Source organism: Sporobolomyces koalae, assembly GCF_050403365.1.
Source record: "Sporobolomyces koalae JCM15063 DNA, S_koalae_JCM15063T_v1_ctg1, whole genome shotgun sequence".
NCBI classification, from domain to species: domain Eukaryota; kingdom Fungi; phylum Basidiomycota; class Microbotryomycetes; order Sporidiobolales; family Sporidiobolaceae; genus Sporobolomyces; species Sporobolomyces koalae.
Genome location: NW_027481770.1, coordinates 793,895 through 814,071, shown reverse-complemented (window position 1 = coordinate 814,071; position 20,177 = coordinate 793,895). Strand labels below are relative to the sequence as shown.

Below are 20,177 nucleotides of genomic sequence, written 5' to 3'. Positions count from 1 at the left end.
CGCGGGTATAGCTATTGCACAAGGGTGCGGCGTCCATGGTCAGGATGACATGCTACTGTAAGTTGTCTGTCCTATCCGTCGCCGCTGTATCACTGCCGAGACAAATTGCGCGAATTCCTGCAAAACAGACGGAACGAGCAACCGGCGAGTGTCAGGTCCGCGAGTTGCGCTTCAACCGGGAGAGAGAGAGAGCGGTAGCAAGGAACGAGATTCGGGCGAGTCAGGAGAATGAAGGAAAGCTTGCCGTGAAGACTCCTCTGGCGCCACTTCGGTTGAACGTGGCCGAGAGGTCGAACCCGTAATGTTTGAGACCAGCGAGGACCATTAGGGTCGACACGATCACGAGGAAGCAGACGACGATCACATGTGATTTTGGAGAGTCTCGTTCTGGGAAATGCAAAGACGACCACGTCTCGAAAGTCAGCTCACAGGATTCGACTAGAAATGTCAATGAGCGCAAGGTTTGGAAGACTTGCGGAAACATCTCGCTTCGACGTCTCCCTCTTGTCCTGTCGCGACGTCGGGATCTTCATTCTCTGGGGTCTTGGCGTTGACGCACTGCGGCAGTTTCTGGTCGAGACAGAATTGCCGAGTGCACGAGAGACAGGGGGCCGACGGAGTGGTCGGTCGATACAGGGGGATGATGGTCGAGTTGCCGAAGCACGCGCAGCGACAGAAGGACATGCCCGAAGCCAGTGCTGATTGCGGACTGAGGACTAGCAAGGCGAGGAGCGGGAGCAACAGGCAGACGAAGAGCGATCCGGCACGGGCACTGCGAATCGGGACCATCCTGATTGGAGCGGTCGTCTCGGTCGGGTAGGCACGATTGATCGATATCCTTCGGCTCGCTGTGCACAATAAGATTGTTGATGGTTGACTGACAGATAAAGTCGCGAGCGAGATGATTACGCAGACACATCTCGACTCCTCCGTTCCGCCCCACTCGAGCGCTCGATCTGAACGCCATGGCTACGACAACACCACGAAGACCGTTGTACGCGCCTTCCGTCAGCGACATTTCGTCCACGCCTTCCTCGCTCCCGCGTCGCCCGAGTTCATTGCGTTCGTCATCCGCTGCCGACTCGCCTGCCTCTGCATCGGGAACCGAGCGAAAGAAGCGCAATCGGACGCTCCTGAGGGACTACTATGGACTTGGTCCGAACAAGGGGGATGCGCTCGACCTGGGTATGCTTTGCGTTCCCTTTCCTTCCCCCACACACGCCTCTCAAGCTGATGCCGATGCTTCTCGCGCAATCAGACTCTCCCGATACCTTTGATCCTGCCAAGTACTTTGCACACTTGACCACGACCGCGAGTCTGCCCGACCTTTTGAAGCGAGAAACCGAGCTCTTGAACGGCACGTCCACTCTTCGAGAGCTCAGAGAAGCGAAAACATGTGCTGATCTCGTGACTGCATCCTGATTAGAAATCCGAGAGCTCGATGGCGAACGACAATCGCTCGTTTACAATCACCACCACGAGCTGATTGAAGCGAGCGACACGATTCGCAAGGTAAGCCGTCCTCCCCTCTGCCTGTGCCCCTTCGACATAGTACTCATCAGATTGTCCTGCCTGCCTCAAAGATGAAGTCAAGAGCCGAAGCTCTCGACAGTTCGCTCGAATCCCTCAAAACTTCGTTTGAAAAGATCTCACAGCTCTCGACCTCGCTCGCCCCAACGCAAGCCACGTCTCGACCGAACCGGACTCGGCTTGCGCCTGCTCGTTCGCCTTCGCTCCCTCAAGATTCTCCCGAAACTCCGACCAAACCTCGTCTGCCTCGAACCACCTCGTCTGCATCGTCGTCCACTCCCGTCTTCTCGCCAATACTCCATCTCGCACCACTGTTGGCACTGCCGATCCTGTTACGCGTGTTGGATCGTTCGAAAGGGGACGCGTTGTGGGGATCGTGGGAACCGGCACTGAGATCGTGGGAGGACGAACGAGTCGAGGGAGTCGCCGAGATTGGTAGAGAGTGCAGGGACGTGTTGAGAGGTGGCAGGAGAGCGAGCGTGAGCGCAGGTGTCAGGACGGTCGAACCGCTCGAGCAGGACGCACAACCTTGAAAGTCCCAAGACCTTCGATTGTATTGTCGTCCGTTCGAAGGGATACAGGCGGTGAATCCCGGCCTGTATCCCGGTGTGGCTGCCGAGGGTCATGCTCGCCCGAGTCTATTGATGTCGCGTGTATAGTCTTGACCAGGGCAAGAAGCGCGAGACGGAGTTGGGCAACGCTTTGGCCTCGAAATGGCAAACAGTGGCTGCTTGACACGATGCAACTGCCAACTATCTTGTACTGTATCATGCCGATTCGAGATGTAGCGATCAAGGATTTCGACTAGTCGTTCATTTTGCCCAAACTCTCATCTCTCTCAGAAGAAACCAACGACGAGAGTGAGGGAGCACAAGGGACTCTTTTGCAAATAACAAGTGTCCGCGGGCAGCACGTAGTACCAACCCCCCAAAAAAGAGGGAAAGCAAAGAGACAAGAAGTAAGAAAAAAAGGCAGGGATTGCCCCAGATCGAAGGCAAATATTCCAATCTTTTCCCGCTTCCTTCCTCCCACCTTCTCGCACAGAGTCGAACCGTTTAACGGTAACGACGGAGCGAGAGGGTGTTGTGCTTGCGCCATTGGGCCGACTTGGGCTGGTGGTTGTGGCGGTGACCCTTGCCGATACCACGGTTCTGCTTGCCGGCCGAGGTGAGACCACGGGCCTCGCGGCGCTTGTGGACCGGGTTGCAGATCCAGTTGATGCGAGCGTCGCGACGGATGGCCTTGTGGTGGGGGTCGACAAGGATGACCTCGTAGTACTTGTACACACCGTCCTGGTTGATCCAGTACGAGTTCAAGACACGGAGACCTCCACAGCGGCGGGCAACACGCTCCTCGGCGGTCGAACGGAGCGAGCGCTGGAACTTGAGGTGGTTGACACCCTGGTTGGTGGGCTTACCGAAGGTGGCACCTATTCGTCGGCAGGAACGTCAACGACCGATTCTCATCTTGAATCGCGCGAGATCAGGAAGCAGAGTACTCACCCTTGTGGACGGGCTTTTTGCGGTTACCGCGGCGGACACGGATACGGTAGATGACGTAACCTTGCTTGGCCTGTGCGAGGGGGAACGCGAACGGAGAGAGGGAGAGGAGGGATAACCGCATCGAGCAGCACGTCAGTTACATGCTGCTCCTCTGGTCTTTTTCTTTGACAACGCTCGAACTGGAGGGCGGCCCCGAGGCAGCAATCAAGCCGCAAGGGGCCACGACCAGAACGAGGTGGGAAGGGGAAGAAGGGTGTGGGAGGGAGGCGGGCAGATCGCATGACTTCGCATCGGCGAAAGGGAGCGGGAGCCCGGGAAGAGTCGAAGACCCCTCCGAGCGTGCGAGCTGCGTCTCCGTGTCGTCGATGCTCGTACTGGATCTGCTGCTGTGCCGGCCCTCCTTGCCCCGAGGGAGAGAGGGAAGGGAGAGGGAGATGAGGACAAGGGACGGAAAACGCACCTTGTAACCGAGACGGCGAGCCTTGTCGGGGCGCGAGGGCCTCGAGGCGCGGTGGCAGACGTTGAGCTGGCGGTACTCCCAGCAGCGGACGCGGAGCAAGAATCGGAGGACGTCCGACTGCTTGCGCTTGTGAAGCTCCGAGATGTACTTGTAGGCTCCCATTGTTGACTAGTGAACGATCAAGCAGGTGTACGCGTGCGATTGAAGCGGTTGGAGAGCGTCGTGCGAGGCGGGACGAGCGAGCGAGAGCAGGTGGGAGAAAAACAGTCACAAAAATCAGCTCGAGATCTCGACGAGCGGGCTCCATCCTAGGACGCGGGACAGGCGGTAGGCTGCAGGACAGACCACAAGCCTGCGAGCAGACACCGATTGCCCCAGAGCAAGTGTAGGGGACGCGTGGGCTTACCGGTCTGGCACGAAGAGAAAAGCAAAAGACGCTCGCCTGCGCCTGGTTTCACTCTCCCCGCGCGGCGAAATTCCGCTTGCTCTCGCCCGTCTCCCGGACCGGTCGTTTTACGCTTCGATGTGCTCTTATGTAACATAGCCCGGATGCAGTTCTTGATCTTAAAAAATACACGACACATGCGAAAAAGTACAATAAAGTCGAATCTAAGTGTCTATCTCCTCTTGTTACCCCAATCGCTTGCGTAATGTTGCTCGAGCAGTCGTGGGCTGTTACGTCAGGCGACATGGTGAGCTCGTGTCCGGGAGTGAATGCAGAGAGAGGAAAAGCTTTACAATCGTCCTTCCCACCAGACGGCGGCACCGATCATCTCACTCAGCGTGCTCGTGAATTCGAGGTCATGCTGCAGATCGACGACATCTCGTTGCGTCGTGCGCATACTCCACGGTTCCGTGTCGCACACCCAGTCGACCGATCCTGGCGCCCAATGCGTCGCGATCAGATAGCCTCGATCTTTGACGCGCTTCTCCTGCAGGGCAAGACGAGGGAAAACAGAGCATAAGCACACAAGGATCGAGCAGGTCCTCGGTCAGCGACCAACGCACCATGAAGAGTGATCCGTTCCACCAGAGGGGGCGCCCCTTGTGGTCGAGATGGAATAGGTGATCCGACTGGATGAACGAATCGATCGAATGCGACTTGGTGTCCGGGTGCGTCAGTTGTCCAATGATTGCGGCGTACTCTTGGTCCATGTGGTAAGGGATGCCGGCCAACTCGAACGCCATCCAGAACGATTCCTTGTCGCCTGGTGGTCATGATCGATTGTAAATAGTGAGGACACAGGTCATGAGAGACTCGTTCGAGATGGACTGACCATAAGTGTTGGCGTAAGTGACAGGTTCGCGGACTCCCTTCGTGTTGAGATAACCGGCGAATACTAGTCCGAGCGCAACTTCTCGCCTTCGCTTGTCAAACACGATCACGCCAGACTCCATCTCTTCCCGTGAAGCTTGCTCGCTCCACCATCGCGATTTTGCCATCTGCTCACTCGGCTGACGGCCTTTCATGACCGAATGCCACCATTCGTGCACCTGTCCCTCGCCAGGGAAAATTTCGCGGTCGCGGAAGAACAGAGTGCCCGTGCTCTCATAGCCAGGGTCGTGATACATGTTGGCGGGGTCCTGTGCGCGAGGCGTGAGGTGAGCTTAGAGTTCAAAAGAGCCCTCGCAAGACGGAGCAGGGTGACGTACCTGCATGAAGATTGCGTCTGCATCGGCAATGATTACCTCCTGGAACGGGCTAGCAAGGGCAGCAAACGCTTTGACAGCCCATCCTCCACCGTGAATGCCGACCAGGTCCTCATCGAAGAAATTGAGCATGTCGACCGTCTCGACATCAGGGTGGATACTCCGCAGAGCAGCTCGTTTCTCCGGGAACAGGTCATCGCCTCCAGCGTAGACGATGTGGATCGGGAGTTTGGTGCGGTGGACGTGTTTGAGCGTCGCGACGAGGTGGACTGCGTAAACAAATTGGTCGTTGCCGCACGGGATGACGATTCCTCTCGGGACCGTGAAAAGCGAGCGGAGCTGAGCGAACGAGCGCGGGATCGAGCGCGACTTGCGAATGTACGGGAATAGAAGGTCGAAGAGGGTCGAATGGTGATGTTCGAGGGAGCGGGTGTACAGGGCTTGGGTCGAAGCGTTCAGGTGCGAATATGTCGTGTTGAGCTCTGAACGAAACGAATCGAGCGCCTGTCGAGTACGATGCACAATCAGCGACTGCAATTGAAGGGGGAGTTCCTGGCGAGGGGTTCTAGCGCGAAGCCCCAGGTGCGCGGGCCCCATCCCATTTCGAGCTCGGGTACTCACAGACAGTACCATGATACGATCGGCAAAGCCTGCAAGATCCGCAACCGGTGTTCGCGCTTCCATCGCCTCCTTTGTTCGTGTGAGGACCTTGATCAACTCCTGGTCGACCTGCTCTTGCTGTTCGATCGCGAGCGGATCCACCGGTGCAGTACCGATCAAGGTGTGAAAGAACAGTGCGTCGAATGAGAGGAGCGCAAGTAGGGTAATGGCGAGCAGTGGAACCAGTCTTCGAGGCGAGGAACAACCCCGGCGGGTCGAAGACGCTACTGGGGACCGCCCAAGTACGGGCGACATGAGTCGAATTTCCCTGCCCATATTGGTAGAGAGTTTCGGGAAGGTGTCGACCGAAGACGAGAGCGAGGACGGCGCACGGGGTCAACAAACTTGTATCGCGTAACACAGGCCGCGTCGCCACGCGTTCCCATTTAGGGTGCTCGCGCCCCCTGTCGGACTTGCCGGGTCCCCATTTCGGGTCCCGTGCTCCTTCTTTCTGACCATCTGGATTCTGGAATCTGGATCATATCAGTTCTCGGTGCTGAGCTACATTTTTCTTCGGAGTCGAACGCTTGTTTGTCAGCACACCTCCCGCAAGCGGGACGGCAGCTTCTCCGCTGCGAAGAGAGGTCCAAGTGACGCTACAATATGGGATAGAGCCTTTGTTGCAATGCGGGATGAAGCCTCTATTCACTGTATCTAGTCCCAAGCGCTGCATGCGCCTTGCGCAGAGATTCCCTCGCACCCCATGCCATCGCAAATCCGACGAGCGCGACGTCGACAACCACCATGGTCATCCCGGCGAGCATGAATCGTGGCGCAAAGATCTTCCACACCATGAGGTGTCGCCGAAGCCATGCAGAACACGCCGCCGATGACAACCCGACAATCGCGATGTAGGTCGAGTATAGTGCGCCAGATCGAAGGAGATGTCGACCCGTCACGAGCGGAGGTTGATCGGCGAGCTTCGGAGGGATGTTCCACAAGACGAACAGCGGAATCGACAGGGCCGTGAGAATGTGCGAGGAAAAGGTATTGAGGATGACGAGAATCGGCGCAAAAGGGTAGGTAAGGGTAGGAAACCCGATGAACGCGCTCGACCACTGGATCGACGAGAATACCGCTTGGTGGCCGGTTACAAAGTACGATACATGCGCGAGCAGCGCGAGTGTCGAGAGTTGCAGGAAAGTCGGTCCCGTGTGCGGCGGTGCCGGCGGGAGCTCTCCGTTGAGGAAAGCTTCGATCGAAGTCGTCGACGTGAGGGCCTGTGTCACATGGGCGACATCGCGCTCTGAATCGTAGATCTCAAGAAGACAGAGGATAACGATGAGGTGGAGGGCCAGCACGACCTGTGCTGCGGGGGGCGACACGAGGAAGAGCACGGTGAACGCGGCCGAGAAGAACAGGAGATACGACGAGCCAAGGGCGTTTGCGAAGCCGATGACCTTGATCTGGTTGCGAACAGCGCTTCCGTCGGGGTTCTGGATTCTATTGTGCTGGATACGGATGCAGAGTGGCGAGAGCCTCCAGACCAGTGTCGCGGTCAGGAACGAACCGACGAGTACGAGGCGAGCGAGTCCCGTCTTGGCCAGAACGGCCAGGATTGCATGCTCGCCAGTGAGTGAAAAGGACGAGATGATCGAATCGACGGTCCAGTACGCGGTGCCGGCAACGAGGAGGGCTCGAACGCTACCTCCGATGAAGAATGGCGCGAGACCTTCGTCCGATTTGGAGACGGCGAGGGACGAGCGCAGCAGCGATGGTAGCGTAAGGGCCGCGAGCCCAGATAAGGCGATGGCAAGGTTGGCCTGAGTTGAACCGGCAGTCAGGTAGAAGGTTGGGCGACACCTCGGGATTTGCTCTTCGCGACAGACCGTACTCCAGGCCATGAGCCGAACGCTAACGAGCGCGACCGCGGAGAATCCGATGAGACGGTTTCGGAGCCTTGCTTGAGGAGCAGCGAATGCTCGGACGAGCGTTATGACGAGGAGAGTGCTGACAAGGAACAGGACGATCGAGTCTTCGAATACCGTAAGCGAGTTCGATGCGAAAAGGGCGGCATGGGCGATCAGGGGGGCGAGAGCGAACAGCCGCTGCGGCGAGAGCAGGTTCTTCGCTCGGGTTGCGAGCGAGATACTCCTACTCGATGGGCTGATCAGGGCGCCGAGTTCTGCGCCCGCCGCCGTCGAGAACACGATACTCTTGCTTCCGACTCCGCCGTATTGCCTGAATCCGCCGAAAACCGAGAGGAAGGCTGCAAGCACAAATCCTGCGAAAGCTCCTTCGACTCCTCGTCCGAGCAATGTTCGAGTCGCCGGCCCTTTCCTGGTCTCCCGCGCAAATTTGATTGCGACGACACTGCTGCCAGCCCAGACAAGGAGTCCTGCTCCCATAAGAATCGAGTCGAACCTTGCCCACACCCGCCGAGCCTTGTCTCTGGCTTTGCGTTCGAAGGTCCAGAACTTTTCGAGAGCCCGCATTTCCATCTCGCCACGATTGTGACCTGGTGCATGAGCGCCCTTGTAGGCAGCTTGAGCGATCGACAGCACAAAGGAAAGTTCCGGCATGGCTGGCACGAGATCTTTGCCGGAGGGGACAGACGTATAGGTCAGGAGGTAATCGGAAAGCTGAGAGGATGTGATGAGAGTCGCTTGGAGAAAAGTTTGTAGCGGGGAAAGGGTTTCTTGCTGGCGAGCCTCGGGATGGGACGGTATGCTAATTCCGAACAATCCCCGTTTCGCTTTCTTGTCGGTCTCTGTAGGAGTCGGTGCCACCGGTAGGGACGAAGGTCGCCAGAACAGCTCGGGGATTGGAAGACCGAGATTGCCGAAAGGAATGGGGAGGCCTAGGAGTAACGACAAGGTCGGGACGAGGTCGATCTGGCTCACAGCACGATGGGTCGACAATGACTTGGCAGACCAGTCAAGATCAAATCGGTCTCCGAACTCCGAGGATTGCTCAGCTTGTCGGTACAGGGTGGCCAATGGATGTTGCGGCGATTCGAGGGGATGGTCGAGCCAGCTCGAATGGATAAGAGGCTGGTCCGCCTTTGAATAGATCCAGAGGGCGGCATCGACTTCCTCGCGGGTGTCTCCTCCGTGATCGCCCGTGTCTGTCATCCCGTGGTCTCCCAAGACGACCAGGAGAGTCTCGTCGTCGAGGAGTTCGACCACTTCTTTCAGGAGGTCGTCCGTCTCTTTCAATTTCCTGGTCATCTCAGGGTGTTCCGCACCGAAGCGGTGTCCAGCATGATCGACCCCGAGTCCGTGTGCGACGACGATGTCCCAGTCTTGTGGAGCACGAAGGAGGGAGAGGAGGTGCGTTCGGACACCGGTGTCGACAGTGTCGAGGTCTTCGACATCGAACGAGTCGTATGCCCAAACCTTGTCGTCCTGCCAGACTCCGTCCGGTCCACGAGGGAACACGTTCAGCCAGGTTTCGTCGCCGACCATGGCGAGTCGCTTGCCCGCACGCTTAGCCTGCCACAGCCAGTTGTCTTCGTCTACTCGCTCGCCAGCGAAGTTGGTTCCCACGTCGACAAATGTCGGCAGCGAGCCGGTCGTGAGGCCTTTCAGGCGTTGTAGCGTTGTGGTAGGTGCGTCGGCGATAAAGTGCGAGAGGAAGGAGCGGGTCGGGTCCAGCTGCGTGAGCTCGTAAGGCAGATTCACGTGGTTAGCGTATGCATTGGTTGCGTTGACGGGCAGGACGAAATCGGCTCGCAGGGCATCGACGACGAGGAAGACGAGTTTCGAATGAGTCGGAGGGAGAGAGCAGGAAGCGTCGAGATTTCCGGAATCGGCGATCGGGTTGCACTCGTTGACCTGAGCAAGCGTCTGACGGTTTAGGAGAAAGCCAGAAGTGAAGAGATAGAGTCCGGCACCATGCAGCGAGGCGAGCAGCGCAAGGGCCAAGATGTAGGTCGACCCGGGAGACAGAAAGGGCAATCGATGCAGGTAGCCTCGTACACCTGCCATGCGAGTGGCTCGCTTTGCGTTGGCCTCAGCGGACATGCCTGTTGTTAAGAGAGCTAACTACATCAACTCCGCTGTCGCACACAGCAAGTCCACGAGCCCGCTACAAGAACGCTGGTGATTTCAAGACTCACTTGCTGATTGCAAGCTTGTGCTCGCAGCGATCCGCTGATTGGCCGTGGCGAGGTTTGCGAGGTAAGATGAAACTGCTGGGATGACCGATGATGTGTCAATTGTGCGTGGAAGTGTCGTATTATGAGAGACACTTGCATACGTTAGCAAGGCCTCTGCTAGCGTATGAGTCGCGACCGTGGAGTGGAAGAGTACAGGGAGTTACTCTGCTTCCGGATCCCAGAGGTCGCCCGCATCGGTTACTGTCGTCTCCGACCGGACCCTCACCATGAATCAGGCAATCAGAGCTGCGACTTGTTTCATACCAACGGTCTGCACGACCGCTCCATCGAGGTGCATGGAACTCGAGCACCTGGCAAGCTTAAGACGCCTTCTCAACGGAAGCGCTCACCTGTATTTTCTGCAGAACATACAATTCCAGACGCTTATGTAGCGTCGGGTGGTCATTGAGAGGACGTGGAGCTTGCGAGAGCCTGCATGCGGTAACATAATACGAAGAACGGGCACGGGCCGCGGAGTACGCCGGAGCGCTACTACCTCTAGTTTGTACGCTTTGCACTTCTCTCGATTTCTGCTTCTCTTGTCTCTTTGTGAGTTCGCCATCGTGTTCTCGTCTGCGCTTCGTCCTTCTGCGCCCGTCAGCACCTCCAGAATCATGTCGAGATACGCCGATAGACGAAACCCTGTTCCTTCATCCTCCAATCGAGGTGAGTTTACTGTGATCAATTGCGTGGTTCCAAGCCCTCATAAGTACTCTTGCTAAAGTCTCGTCCGCCGTCGACAGGAGATACACGCGAGCGAGCTTACACGCGCGAGCGTCAACCGGTCTACCAAGGTTACACCGGTCACAGTAACAAGAACATCCATGCAAGCCGAGATCAGATTACCGGATACGGCGGCGGCGACAATGATGACGATGATGAGACAGTAGTCGAGACTCAAGTCAGCACGGTTGTCAGCACGGTCAGCCCACCCTTGCTCTTCCGGCCTACGGGAGTATGCCAGTGCTGAAATCCAGACGTAGGCTGTCGGGACAGATCTCTCGTTGATCAAGCCGCCAACACGCAGTCGTGCCGTTTCGTTTGGTGCCAACGAGGTCGAAGAGTTTAACGGTAGCGAAGCGCCGGAAGCGATCGAACCTGCTCGGTCACGCATGGAGAACCGAACCCCCGTTCCGCAACCGAATGCGAGCACTCTCGTTCGTGCTGTTCCTCTCGGGCGACCCTCGTCTCGAGGAGGTACGCCCGTGCCGTCGCTCTCAAGATCGACCCCTCCTATTCGCCACCTCTCTCCACGGCCGCAACAAGCTTTCCCAAGCCAAGACCGCTACAATCTCTCCCAGCGAGAATCTCGATCGAACGAGTATCTGCATGATTATCGAACGAATGATCAACATGGCGGAGCAGACATCGAACCCGACGACTTTCACGACGATGACGCTTTCACCGCTATTGCCGATTCGACGGTCGCAGCAGACTCGATTGCCGGAACTGGTGTAGCAACTGACTTGTCTCTAGACGAGATCGCACCCCGCCGAGCGGCCGCAGGAGATTACGCGCAACCTGCATTCCCGATGACGCGATCGTCACAAGGGCCACCTCAAGTTCAGCGAGTCGGCCACTACCTCCCTTCCGAGTCAGCATCAGGGTTCTCGTCGTCGTATTTTGAACAGCCAGACGAGCGCGATATGCCGCGGTTTGGAGCGGAACGGTCCCTGCACGGACGTCAATCTGAGCTCGCACCGCCTCCTGCGATCCGCCGGCTGCGTTCGACTGACGGTTCTCGAGATCTGCCGAAAGGCATGTCAAGCGCCTCAGGTGAACCGAGCGGCAGGAGTACGCCGACACTGCCTGGTGCACCACAGGCGTTCCGAGTACAAGACTCTCCGATAGAGAAAGAACTGATTGGTCTCCTCAAAGTGAGCGCCAGATGCTAGCTTGTCTGCGAGGTATGGCGCTAATATACTGTGAACCCCACGACAGGAGCTGCAATTCTCGCTCGCGCTCAAAGACTTCCACGAAGCTTTCCAGATCGGAGTCCAAAGGACCTTGGTTACCGAAGACGGCCTTGGTCACGCCTACTGCAAGGTGTGCTAGCTTCAAATCGCAAGGAGACCTCTCAGCTAGCTGACCGAGCTTCGGCATCCCTTACAGGTCCATTGCAAGGCAAGTCAGCGGAATAAGGAGACAATCGAGGCCCGAGCGATGTTTTCGCTAATTGATCTTCGGCTGCCCTACAGAAGCTCCCTCGGCACGAAGATATTGCGAAGCAAACCCACTTGCGCAAGCATTGGATTCCGATCGCCGGTTCCCGCTGGGTAACCTGCATCCTTATTAGCGTCGGAAAGCGCTGGAGTACGACAGCTGACACCGGCGTTCGCCGCTTCGCAGGAGTTCAGAACCGCTTCTCACAGTGTCACGGTTGTATTCAAGACCGGTAAGTGACTTATGACACGTCAGAGAGATATATGCACGTGACTAACCCGAACCGGGCTGTGCGCTATGCTCCTCTCCAGCTGCTCTCGCTGCGTACGAGGCTCAATCCACTACGTTGTCCCGTTAAATCTACTAGTCTTGTTGCAAAGCCTTCCACTGGACCGAGAGTCGTCGAGAGACATGCGAGTAGCAGCGCGTGCCTCTCTCGCTCCTCCACTTGCCCATCCGACTGAGTAGCCGCATCATGTCAACGTACACATTGTTGACGCGAGCGAGTACTCTACCAATCCTCCATGCCTCGAAATACCCGACCCAGACGGTGTGTGGCCTGCTGCTCGGCTCATCGTCATCCAACCAAGTCTCCATCTCGGATGCGATTCCACTGCTGCATCACTGGACGGAACTCAGCGCGATGATGGAAGTCGCTCTCCAGCTCGTACGTCGTGTCTCATGTACTCGCTCGCAACGAGCGTAGGCTTGGATCGAAAACACCTGAACATTTCGTGAGACGACTCTGGCAGGCAGAGGCTTACACAAAGGCGCGAGGCGAGGAGATCTTGGGGTTGTACGTCGCAAACGAGCGAATAGGTGATCTTGATGTACCTCTCGGACTCGCCAAGGTAGCAGACGCGATCAAGAAGGATCAACCGCAGGCGCTCGTATTGATGGTGAGCGTACTCTCACTGCACCCTTAGTCCGTGCGTAGCGCTGACACGAGTTATTCCAGATCGACAACGAAAAACTGAATTCGCCCGAATTGCCATTCGTAGTAAGCGAGACCTATGACCCATTCTCGCCTCGTGACTTGGAACCTGACAATCTTGACTACGAAAAAGCCATACCTGAAGACGTCGTCGAGCTGGTCTGCTTCGGATTCGACAAAGCTTTCCTTGTCCGAATCCCCAGCATCTTTTGCCGCTTCGATCAAGTCCCACCTCGGATCGAATCAACAGAACCTCGTTGGCGATTTCGACGATCATCTCGAAGACGTTTCGATAGACTGGCTCTCAAACTCGCAGCTGTCGCTCGACTCGTGAGCGAGCGTTCGACGACGTGCCAGCTTTCAACACGACATCTCTCGTCCGCGAGGATAGCAGAAATCTGAGTTTCCGCCGTGGCGGAAAAAAATATTGTGGCACAGCAATGACAAAGGGACACACAGGGAGAGGACACATGAGGAGACAAGGGACACAGTAGAGATGGAAGCGAGGTAGAGGCGTCTAGCGCGGTATTCGTCAACCTCGATTGTTGTTCTGGTATCCCGAGCTTGTGCCGTTGTATTCTCTCACAAACAACACTCGGCGGTTCAAGTCCATCCATCTGAGCGGCAGAGATATCGTTAGAGACTGAGCAGGCAGCGAGAGGGTAGAGCATGAACGTACGCCAGGAACTGCACCATGTTCTCCTTCAGCACTCCCATCGATTCGGGATCGAGTGATGTCGCAGCGAGGAGTTCCGGCAAATTCACTGACAGGCAAAGTTCAAGGTTTAGCCTCGCGAGCCAGAGCGAATGAGGTTTCACTGAGCGACTCACCGAATAGTCGCAAGAGATGCTCGCCACCGTAGATCGAGCTCATCTGCGCGTTGGACCCTTGCAGCTTTTTGTATTGTTCCTGGTACTGACCGCGTTCGAACCGATACAGCAGGTTGTTGCCGAGTGCTTTGTTGAAGTACAACCCCAGTCCTGCCGAGATTTCGGCGGCAAGTCTAAACAGCATGCAATCGATCAGCATATTAGGAACCATGTTGGCAAACAAATACGAGACCGAATGTACCGTCGTTTGTCATCTTCCTCATTCTGCAGGTACTTGAGCCATTCGTCCAAGATCGTGTCGACACAAGGCACGCGTGGCAGCGGCACCAGCTACAATGCGACACCGAGTGAGTCATGGACGGCAAGGCGGCTCGTGCGAGGAGACAGTGACAAACCTGCTGGTTCTTCGTGATCGCCTCCCAATCGTCTACCAGCTGCACCTTGAGGTTGTCCGGGATCGAAATCTTGACTTCATGTCGCTTCATGTATTCGTCCTCCTGAGCACACGACCCGACAGAATCAGGACATCGGCATAGATTCGAGCAAGCGTCGAGTGAATCTATAAACGGGTACTCACGCCTTCACCGTCTCGCGTCCGTTTCACAGTCCTCTTCTCCTCTCGCCTCACTGATGCTCCGGCTGGAGCAGCTGCGCCTCCCGTAACACCTGTCATGGGTCCACTCGAGGCTCCGGGCGGTCCCGAAGCGGACACTCCCGGTCCTGACCCCGCCGCGTCTGGGTTCAACGCCTGTCTCCTCGCGAGTTCGGCTTCGAGCGCTTTGAGCGCTTCTCGTTCGGCAGCATCTCGAGCTCGTTGTGCTTCGACCAACCCTTTCTGCTTGCGAATGTTCTCCTCGTTGTATTTGTTCAACCGTTCTTCTGGAACCCATTCGTCCCATCTGGAATATATTCAAGTCGCAATCAGTTTTCCTCTGTTCCCTTTTCTCTCGCCCTCGGACAGTGGGATTCGTGCAAGAGGGGGATGACACTCACGTTTGTTTCCATCCTTTGTAATGTACAAAGTAGTGGGGTCCGATAGCCCCATTCTTGTTCATCGCTTTCGTCCACATCTCGGCTTTGAGCACCTAGCATTTTTCGCGTTCGCGACCGGGAGCAAACCAAATTAGTATACACGAGCTGTACTTCTCACGCAAGAGCTACCAAGAGGAGCACGGTCGAAGGGGTTGATGAGACGGGGGGGAAACGAAAGCCGAAACTCACTTTGGCTTCATACATGAGAGGACCATGGAAACACAGAGCTTTCTCGTTCTCGGCATACGGAAGTTTGGACCTGTACGCGGTCCAGGGAAAAAGAACCGCATGCGGAGGAACGACAGATGGTGAGCTGTTTGATCTATTCCGAAAGGACTGCGCGACGGGTGACGGTTCTGAACCTTGTGAAAGATCAAGGTCACTCACATTCTGGTGGGTATAGCGAGCGCAGACAATCGAGGATATGCTTGAGAGCGAAGCGAGTATTCGCGTCGCGCGCGCACGCTCGAGCGGTGCCGCTTCGCGAGGCAGATCCTCCGTTCTCTCTCTCTCCTGAACGCTCCTTGCGCTTTTCATACTTCTCAGGCAGCCAGGACTTTGTAATCGCAAGAAATTCACCGCGAACAAAAGCTAGAACACTCGGGCGACACCCGTTTCTGCGAATCGAACAAGTTGGGCCTTCCGACCCTCAGGAGCTACAGAGACTAGACAGAACGTGCTGGGTAAATGTCGATTGTGCGCGCAAATGAGCTAGTGAGAGGTCCCGAGTAACGAGAACAAGATTCGACCAGAAAACAGAAACGTTTCTCCTGTCCCCACTTCTTCATATTGCTCTCCGGTTGTCAAATGCCTCCCAAGATCGCTTTGAGCTGTTCAGGTCCCAACAGTTTCTCGAGTTCCCCGAAATCCATCCCTCCAACTCCTCCCGCCGGGAAAGACATGGGAGCTTGAGACTGCAATGCAGGTGCTTGCAGCTGGGGCGAGGTGTTCATCGTGACTCCCGGGTTGAACGAATTGGGCATTTGAGCTTGAGATGGTGGTGGTGGGAACGTCATCGCATTCTGGTGAGGGTTGTTGGCACCGGCAAAGGGTGGCGGAACTGCAAATTGTTGCTGCGGTTGTGAAGGCGCGCTCGATAGATTCGGAAGCCCGGTCGCGAACATGGCCGGTGACGAGAACATGCCAGATTGAGTCGAGGTCGGTTGTGGAGGTGCGAGTTGCGAAGCCGTCGATGCAGAAGGCACCGTCTGAACCTGCGCGGCTCGGTTCTGATGTTGTTGCTGCGACTGCGGCTGCTGACTGTTGTTACCAGTCGATGGCACGGTAGACGACGACGAGGAGGAGGAAGAAGATTGGGCCCATTCAGCCGGGAGAGGAATCTTGGCAAACACGATCGCGAGAAGTTTGTTCTGGTTGGGTACGGCAACTAGGACGAGACCGTTTGTGCCACCCGAAAAGCGTACGATGCCGCACTATGCGAGGATCTTTGGGGGTCAGCGCTTCGAATCAGCGCAGGAGGGAAAAAGGGATCCGCTTACGTTCGAACGACTTTCTATCGACTGCGCAAACATCGTGTACAGAGCCTCGTTGTTGTGCCCGTTCGACTTCTGCCGCTCGACGAGCTCCGGGGGCAGGATCGAATTCGACAGCGGCGTGAGACTGATTGCAGGCAGGTTGTGCTTCGTGGCGAGCTCTTGAAGAACTTGCATTTTCAACTGCGACAAGGAATGGATTCGGAATGTCGAGGGAAGTTGCACATCGGCCCTATGCGCACATACATTGTGAGCGCATGATCCTACAACTCGAAAGGGAAAAGAAGGATGGTGACCTACAGTTCTCGAGCAGCAGAAGATTGCATCGGAACAGCCTCGCAGTAGATCGTGAAGTCTTTCCGAGCGCCTGACGCTTCGGTCAACGCCCACGAAATCGCTCCACGCCAAATGGTCTTGTTCGGGAGCGAGTCTCGTCGTTTGGGGCCGCCGGCACCCCCGGTTGCTTGAGCCGGCTGAGCCTGCGATTGCTGCGCTGGTACTGTCGGCTGAGGGGGAGCGATCGAAGAAGGCTGTCGAGAATGAGCGAGTTGAGGCGAGATGTTGAGTCCGAGTCCAGACGGTTGCTGCGACTGAGCCGATTGCTGCTGCTGTTGTTGTTGCTGCTGCTGCTGCTGCTGTTTCGCCAACTCGTGCTGATGCATCTTGAGTCTTTGACTGAAAATGATGACGAGACCGCCATCAGCGCAGAAGATGTAGACGTTTTAGCAGACAGAAAATCCTTACTGGTTCGCGAGGTCTTGCAGCCTGCGAACTTGCTTTTGACCTTCCTCCTCGGGCATGACCCCTGCGTTGACCTTGCTCCGAATCGCTTCGAGGTGCGCTTCGATCTTGACCTTCATCTCCTGCGGGATCGGCGGGAGTGCGTTGATCTGTTGCGGCGTCATCTGGGCGAGTTCGCGTGCCATGTTGACCGGATTGCTGTTTGGAGTGGCGAGACCTGCTGAAGCTGACCGTGGAGTCGACGTCGGGTTCAGGGCAAGGTTCGAAGGTCCACTCGAGGAACGTTGCGCGGCCTGGTACGCGGCGATCGCAGCGTTCTGAATGTCCTGAGCCGAAGGCGGGGGTTGTCCGTTCCTGACGGCAGCAGCTTTCATTTCTTCAATGTACCGCTGCAGGCTCTCATTCGTGATCGAGGTTGGAAGAGCAGGTGCCATCGCAGGAGACCCATTGTTGTTGCGGGACATGGGCGACGGGTTCATCGAAGGTGCGCTCGAGAGCGAGCGGTTCGTGTTGGGTGGAGTCGGCTGCTGTTGCACTCGATTTCCGGTCAGGAACGCGCCAGCCGGATTGGGGGGCGAATTGGCAGGCAACGCAGCCGAGCCCGTCGCTGTCGAGGCAGGCGCCGTCGGGTTTGGCTTGGCTTTCTTTGGAGCTGCCGCGTTGATCATTGGGCTCGATGGTGCCGCTCGCTTTGGGTTGACCGGAGCTGGTACGGTCGGTTGCTGAGCCTGTGACGCAGCTTGACTACTGCCCGACGCGGCGAGAGCGTTTTGTGCACTGCGGTTCGTGTAGAAACCGATCAAGAAGCACGTGTGCGAAGGTGCAAGAAGCGGGAACAACGGCCCCAAGCCTGTGCTGCTGGGAGCGGTCGAGTTGTAGATCAGGTGCGCGGGGAATTTGCCCGACGACTGCAGGAGCAAACGAAACGGCATCAGTATCCGCATTCGATGCTTGGTGTCGCAAGCGGGCGCGGGCATACCTTTTTCCAGAAGCTCTCGAGGTTCGGGGTCGATCCGAGCGAGATGAGCGAAAACAGAGTCGTGCAGTGTATTCCCTGACAATTACGACCGATGAGCGCTTTTCGATCCGGAGACGTTCAGCCAGTGCACGAGTCGTGGGCCCCACCTTGGTAAAGTTGCTCGCGAGGGTCTCCCAATTGTGCTCAGATTCTTCCGGGTCTGCGCCCCACGAGACTTCGTCGCCGCCCGGGTTCTCGACGTCGGTACCGGACACGACGACGACGTACTTGGGCAGCTGACCGCGCCCTTCGCCGCCTGCGCCGGCGAGAGCACCCTGGACGAGTCTGCGACGGGCGAGGGTGATCGCCTTGAGCATACCGGTGGTGGACTGCCACAGGGTCGCGGCGGGCCGGGTGGGGCGGCGGATGAAGGACGGCAGCGCCGAGAGGAAAGTGCTCGGCGGCAGGAACGGGTTGATCGGGATCGCATGCGAGGTTGGAGTGACGCACGTGATGACGAGCTGAGCACGGCAGGCGGGTCAGTGGACCGCAGCGAGGGAACGGGCGAGAGAGCGGGAGCGCGAGGAAAGACATGAGACTTACCTGCGAGTGGGGATGCAGCAGCTGCAGCGACCTACACGAGCACGCCGAGGTAAGTGAACAGGTCGAGCGAGGCAAGGCACAGGCGGGACTGACTGGATGATCTGCGATGCATACGGCAGCAGGACTGTCTCGGGCGCGTTCGAGACGATCGCGACGGGCACCAGGTTCTTCTTCTCCGGGTTCGGTGCCGCCATCGCGACTGACCGTGCGAGTCGGCCGAGCGAGGCGATCAGGCAGGGACGAGGAGGAGAGGACGAGGACTAGTCCGAAGTGTCGCAAGTTGATCAAGCGCCAGCTGCGGCGTCGCGCTCCTATCGTCCTCGCAAACACCCCTGGACCCTCGAGACCATGTCAGACGTGAGCTTGCCGAAACACCCGCCGTCGCACGGCTCCAGCTGACGCCCCGCTCGCCGCTTTCGGCTGTTAGAATTCATCGCAGTGGGGTGCGTCACTTTGACTCTCTGCCTCTCGCTCGCACGTGTTCTGCTGACCCTATCGCGTTCGTGTCCTGGTTCTCAGAGATCCGATTCTCCAACAGCCGCAAGCGCGCGTACTTTTACAACCCGGCTACACAGGAGTCGCGGTGGGAAGTTCCCGAAGCCCTCGCGAACGCCGACCTGTCGACCCTCCCTGGCGCGCAGTACCTCTCCGGATCAGGAGGTGCACCCGAGAGTGACGCGGGATCGAAAGCGACGAACAAGGTTCGCGCGAGTCACCTGCTCGTGAAACACAGCGGCAGTCGTCGACCTTCGAGTTGGAAAGAGGCCAACATCACTCGGTCGAAGCAGGAAGCGATCGAAATCCTCCAGGGGCACGTCGCAACGCTCAAGAACGAACCCCAGTTGCCGCAGGCGTTTGCAGATCTCGCACGCACGCAGTCGGACTGCTCGAGCGCGAGGGACGGTGGGGATCTCGGTACGCGGGTCGCCAGCTCGCTCTTCTTCGTTGGGTCTAGAAATGTATCTGACAGACGCTTTTTGGTACTCTCAGGCTACTTTGGACGCAACCAGATGCAAAAGCCGTTCGAGGACGCCGCGTTTGCGCTCCGAGTCGGCGAGATGAGCGACATCAGTCAGTCAAAGTCGTCCCAGGGACCCCCCTTCACTCGATCGAGAGCTAATCGTGTTTCGCTCTCTCGCATGTGTGAACCAGTCTCGACCGATTCCGGAGTGCACATCATCCTTCGTCAAGCATGATCTGGTCATGTTTCTCCGCTCTCCCATTCCGCGCTAACAGTATCACTTAGCCTTTTGCATCGTCGTTGATTCTCCTCAATTCCCACGCACAACCAGAATCACTGCTCAGCCGCGGCGGCGACTCTGTCAGAGGCACCATCAGATTGAGGTCAGGCTTTACATCAGAGAACGCGAGAGGCGAGAAGGAGTCTTGTGGATCGGTTTTTGCTACGCTTTGCAGAAACATCCATCGAGAGACAACACGGTCTGGTATATACACAAAATGGAAACGAAACGAAAAAGAAAAGAGAAGAGTTGTGAACGAGATTAACGACAATTTGCAGGG

At 57.1% G+C, this 20,177-nt stretch overlaps 10 protein-coding genes across 10 annotated transcripts; 4 read left to right on the top strand and 6 right to left on the bottom strand.

The window, feature by feature from the left end:
* Positions 1-39: 39 nt before the first annotated feature.
* On the bottom strand, positions 40-789 carry JCM15063_003464 (uncharacterized protein; the record flags this gene model as incomplete). The annotated part of the gene is made up of 3 exons (XM_076675385.1): positions 40-117; positions 245-387; positions 477-789. 3 exons carry the CDS (start codon positions 787-789, stop codon positions 40-42), a joined length of 534 nt encoding a protein of 177 aa, XP_076537469.1.
* A 176-nt stretch (positions 790-965) lies between these two features.
* Positions 966-2,063, top strand: JCM15063_003463 (COG1/VPS51 family protein; the record flags this gene model as incomplete). The annotated part of the gene is made up of 4 exons (XM_076675384.1): positions 966-1,185; positions 1,259-1,315; positions 1,427-1,512; positions 1,584-2,063. 4 exons carry the CDS (start codon positions 966-968, stop codon positions 2,061-2,063), a joined length of 843 nt encoding a protein of 280 aa, XP_076537468.1.
* A 522-nt stretch (positions 2,064-2,585) lies between these two features.
* On the bottom strand, positions 2,586-3,654 carry JCM15063_003462 (ribosomal protein L15e; the record flags this gene model as incomplete). Its single annotated transcript, XM_076675383.1, has 3 exons — positions 2,586-2,959; positions 3,033-3,102; positions 3,493-3,654. 3 exons carry the CDS (start codon positions 3,652-3,654, stop codon positions 2,586-2,588), a joined length of 606 nt encoding a protein of 201 aa, XP_076537467.1.
* Positions 3,655-4,109: 455 nt separating this feature from the next.
* On the bottom strand, positions 4,110-6,078 carry JCM15063_003461 (uncharacterized protein; the record flags this gene model as incomplete). Its single annotated transcript, XM_076675382.1, has 6 exons — positions 4,110-4,164; positions 4,231-4,424; positions 4,501-4,700; positions 4,770-5,076; positions 5,146-5,646; positions 5,764-6,078. The coding sequence occupies 6 exons, from the start codon at positions 6,076-6,078 to the stop codon at positions 4,110-4,112; spliced, it is 1,572 nt and encodes a 523-aa protein (XP_076537466.1).
* A 365-nt stretch (positions 6,079-6,443) lies between these two features.
* On the bottom strand, positions 6,444-9,767 carry GPI13 (mannose-ethanolamine phosphotransferase GPI13; the record flags this gene model as incomplete). The annotated part of the gene is made up of 1 exon (XM_076675381.1): positions 6,444-9,767. One exon carries the CDS (start codon positions 9,765-9,767, stop codon positions 6,444-6,446), a length of 3,324 nt encoding a protein of 1,107 aa, XP_076537465.1.
* A 748-nt stretch (positions 9,768-10,515) lies between these two features.
* JCM15063_003459 (uncharacterized protein) lies at positions 10,516-12,422 on the top strand (the record flags this gene model as incomplete). Its single annotated transcript, XM_076675380.1, has 8 exons — positions 10,516-10,567; positions 10,645-10,823; positions 10,885-11,778; positions 11,843-11,947; positions 12,014-12,025; positions 12,100-12,177; positions 12,251-12,296; positions 12,376-12,422. The coding sequence occupies 8 exons, from the start codon at positions 10,516-10,518 to the stop codon at positions 12,420-12,422; spliced, it is 1,413 nt and encodes a 470-aa protein (XP_076537464.1).
* A 117-nt stretch (positions 12,423-12,539) lies between these two features.
* Positions 12,540-13,332, top strand: JCM15063_003458 (ER membrane protein complex subunit 8/9 family protein; the record flags this gene model as incomplete). Its single annotated transcript, XM_076675379.1, has 4 exons — positions 12,540-12,731; positions 12,817-12,963; positions 13,023-13,064; positions 13,132-13,332. The coding sequence occupies 4 exons, from the start codon at positions 12,540-12,542 to the stop codon at positions 13,330-13,332; spliced, it is 582 nt and encodes a 193-aa protein (XP_076537463.1).
* A 198-nt stretch (positions 13,333-13,530) lies between these two features.
* EAF3 (Eaf3p) lies at positions 13,531-15,065 on the bottom strand (the record flags this gene model as incomplete). Its single annotated transcript, XM_076675378.1, has 8 exons — positions 13,531-13,615; positions 13,678-13,762; positions 13,830-14,002; positions 14,071-14,159; positions 14,225-14,326; positions 14,407-14,728; positions 14,823-14,914; positions 15,051-15,065. 8 exons carry the CDS (start codon positions 15,063-15,065, stop codon positions 13,531-13,533), a joined length of 963 nt encoding a protein of 320 aa, XP_076537462.1.
* A 599-nt stretch (positions 15,066-15,664) lies between these two features.
* Positions 15,665-18,850, bottom strand: JCM15063_003456 (uncharacterized protein; the record flags this gene model as incomplete). Its single annotated transcript, XM_076675377.1, has 8 exons — positions 15,665-16,294; positions 16,361-16,586; positions 16,655-17,029; positions 17,099-18,003; positions 18,075-18,149; positions 18,221-18,574; positions 18,657-18,687; positions 18,750-18,850. The coding sequence occupies 8 exons, from the start codon at positions 18,848-18,850 to the stop codon at positions 15,665-15,667; spliced, it is 2,697 nt and encodes an 898-aa protein (XP_076537461.1).
* A 154-nt stretch (positions 18,851-19,004) lies between these two features.
* ESS1 (peptidylprolyl isomerase ESS1) lies at positions 19,005-19,852 on the top strand (the record flags this gene model as incomplete). The annotated part of the gene is made up of 5 exons (XM_076675376.1): positions 19,005-19,013; positions 19,084-19,099; positions 19,176-19,571; positions 19,647-19,727; positions 19,809-19,852. The coding sequence occupies 5 exons, from the start codon at positions 19,005-19,007 to the stop codon at positions 19,850-19,852; spliced, it is 546 nt and encodes a 181-aa protein (XP_076537460.1).
* Between the last annotated feature and the right edge of the window lie 325 nt (positions 19,853-20,177).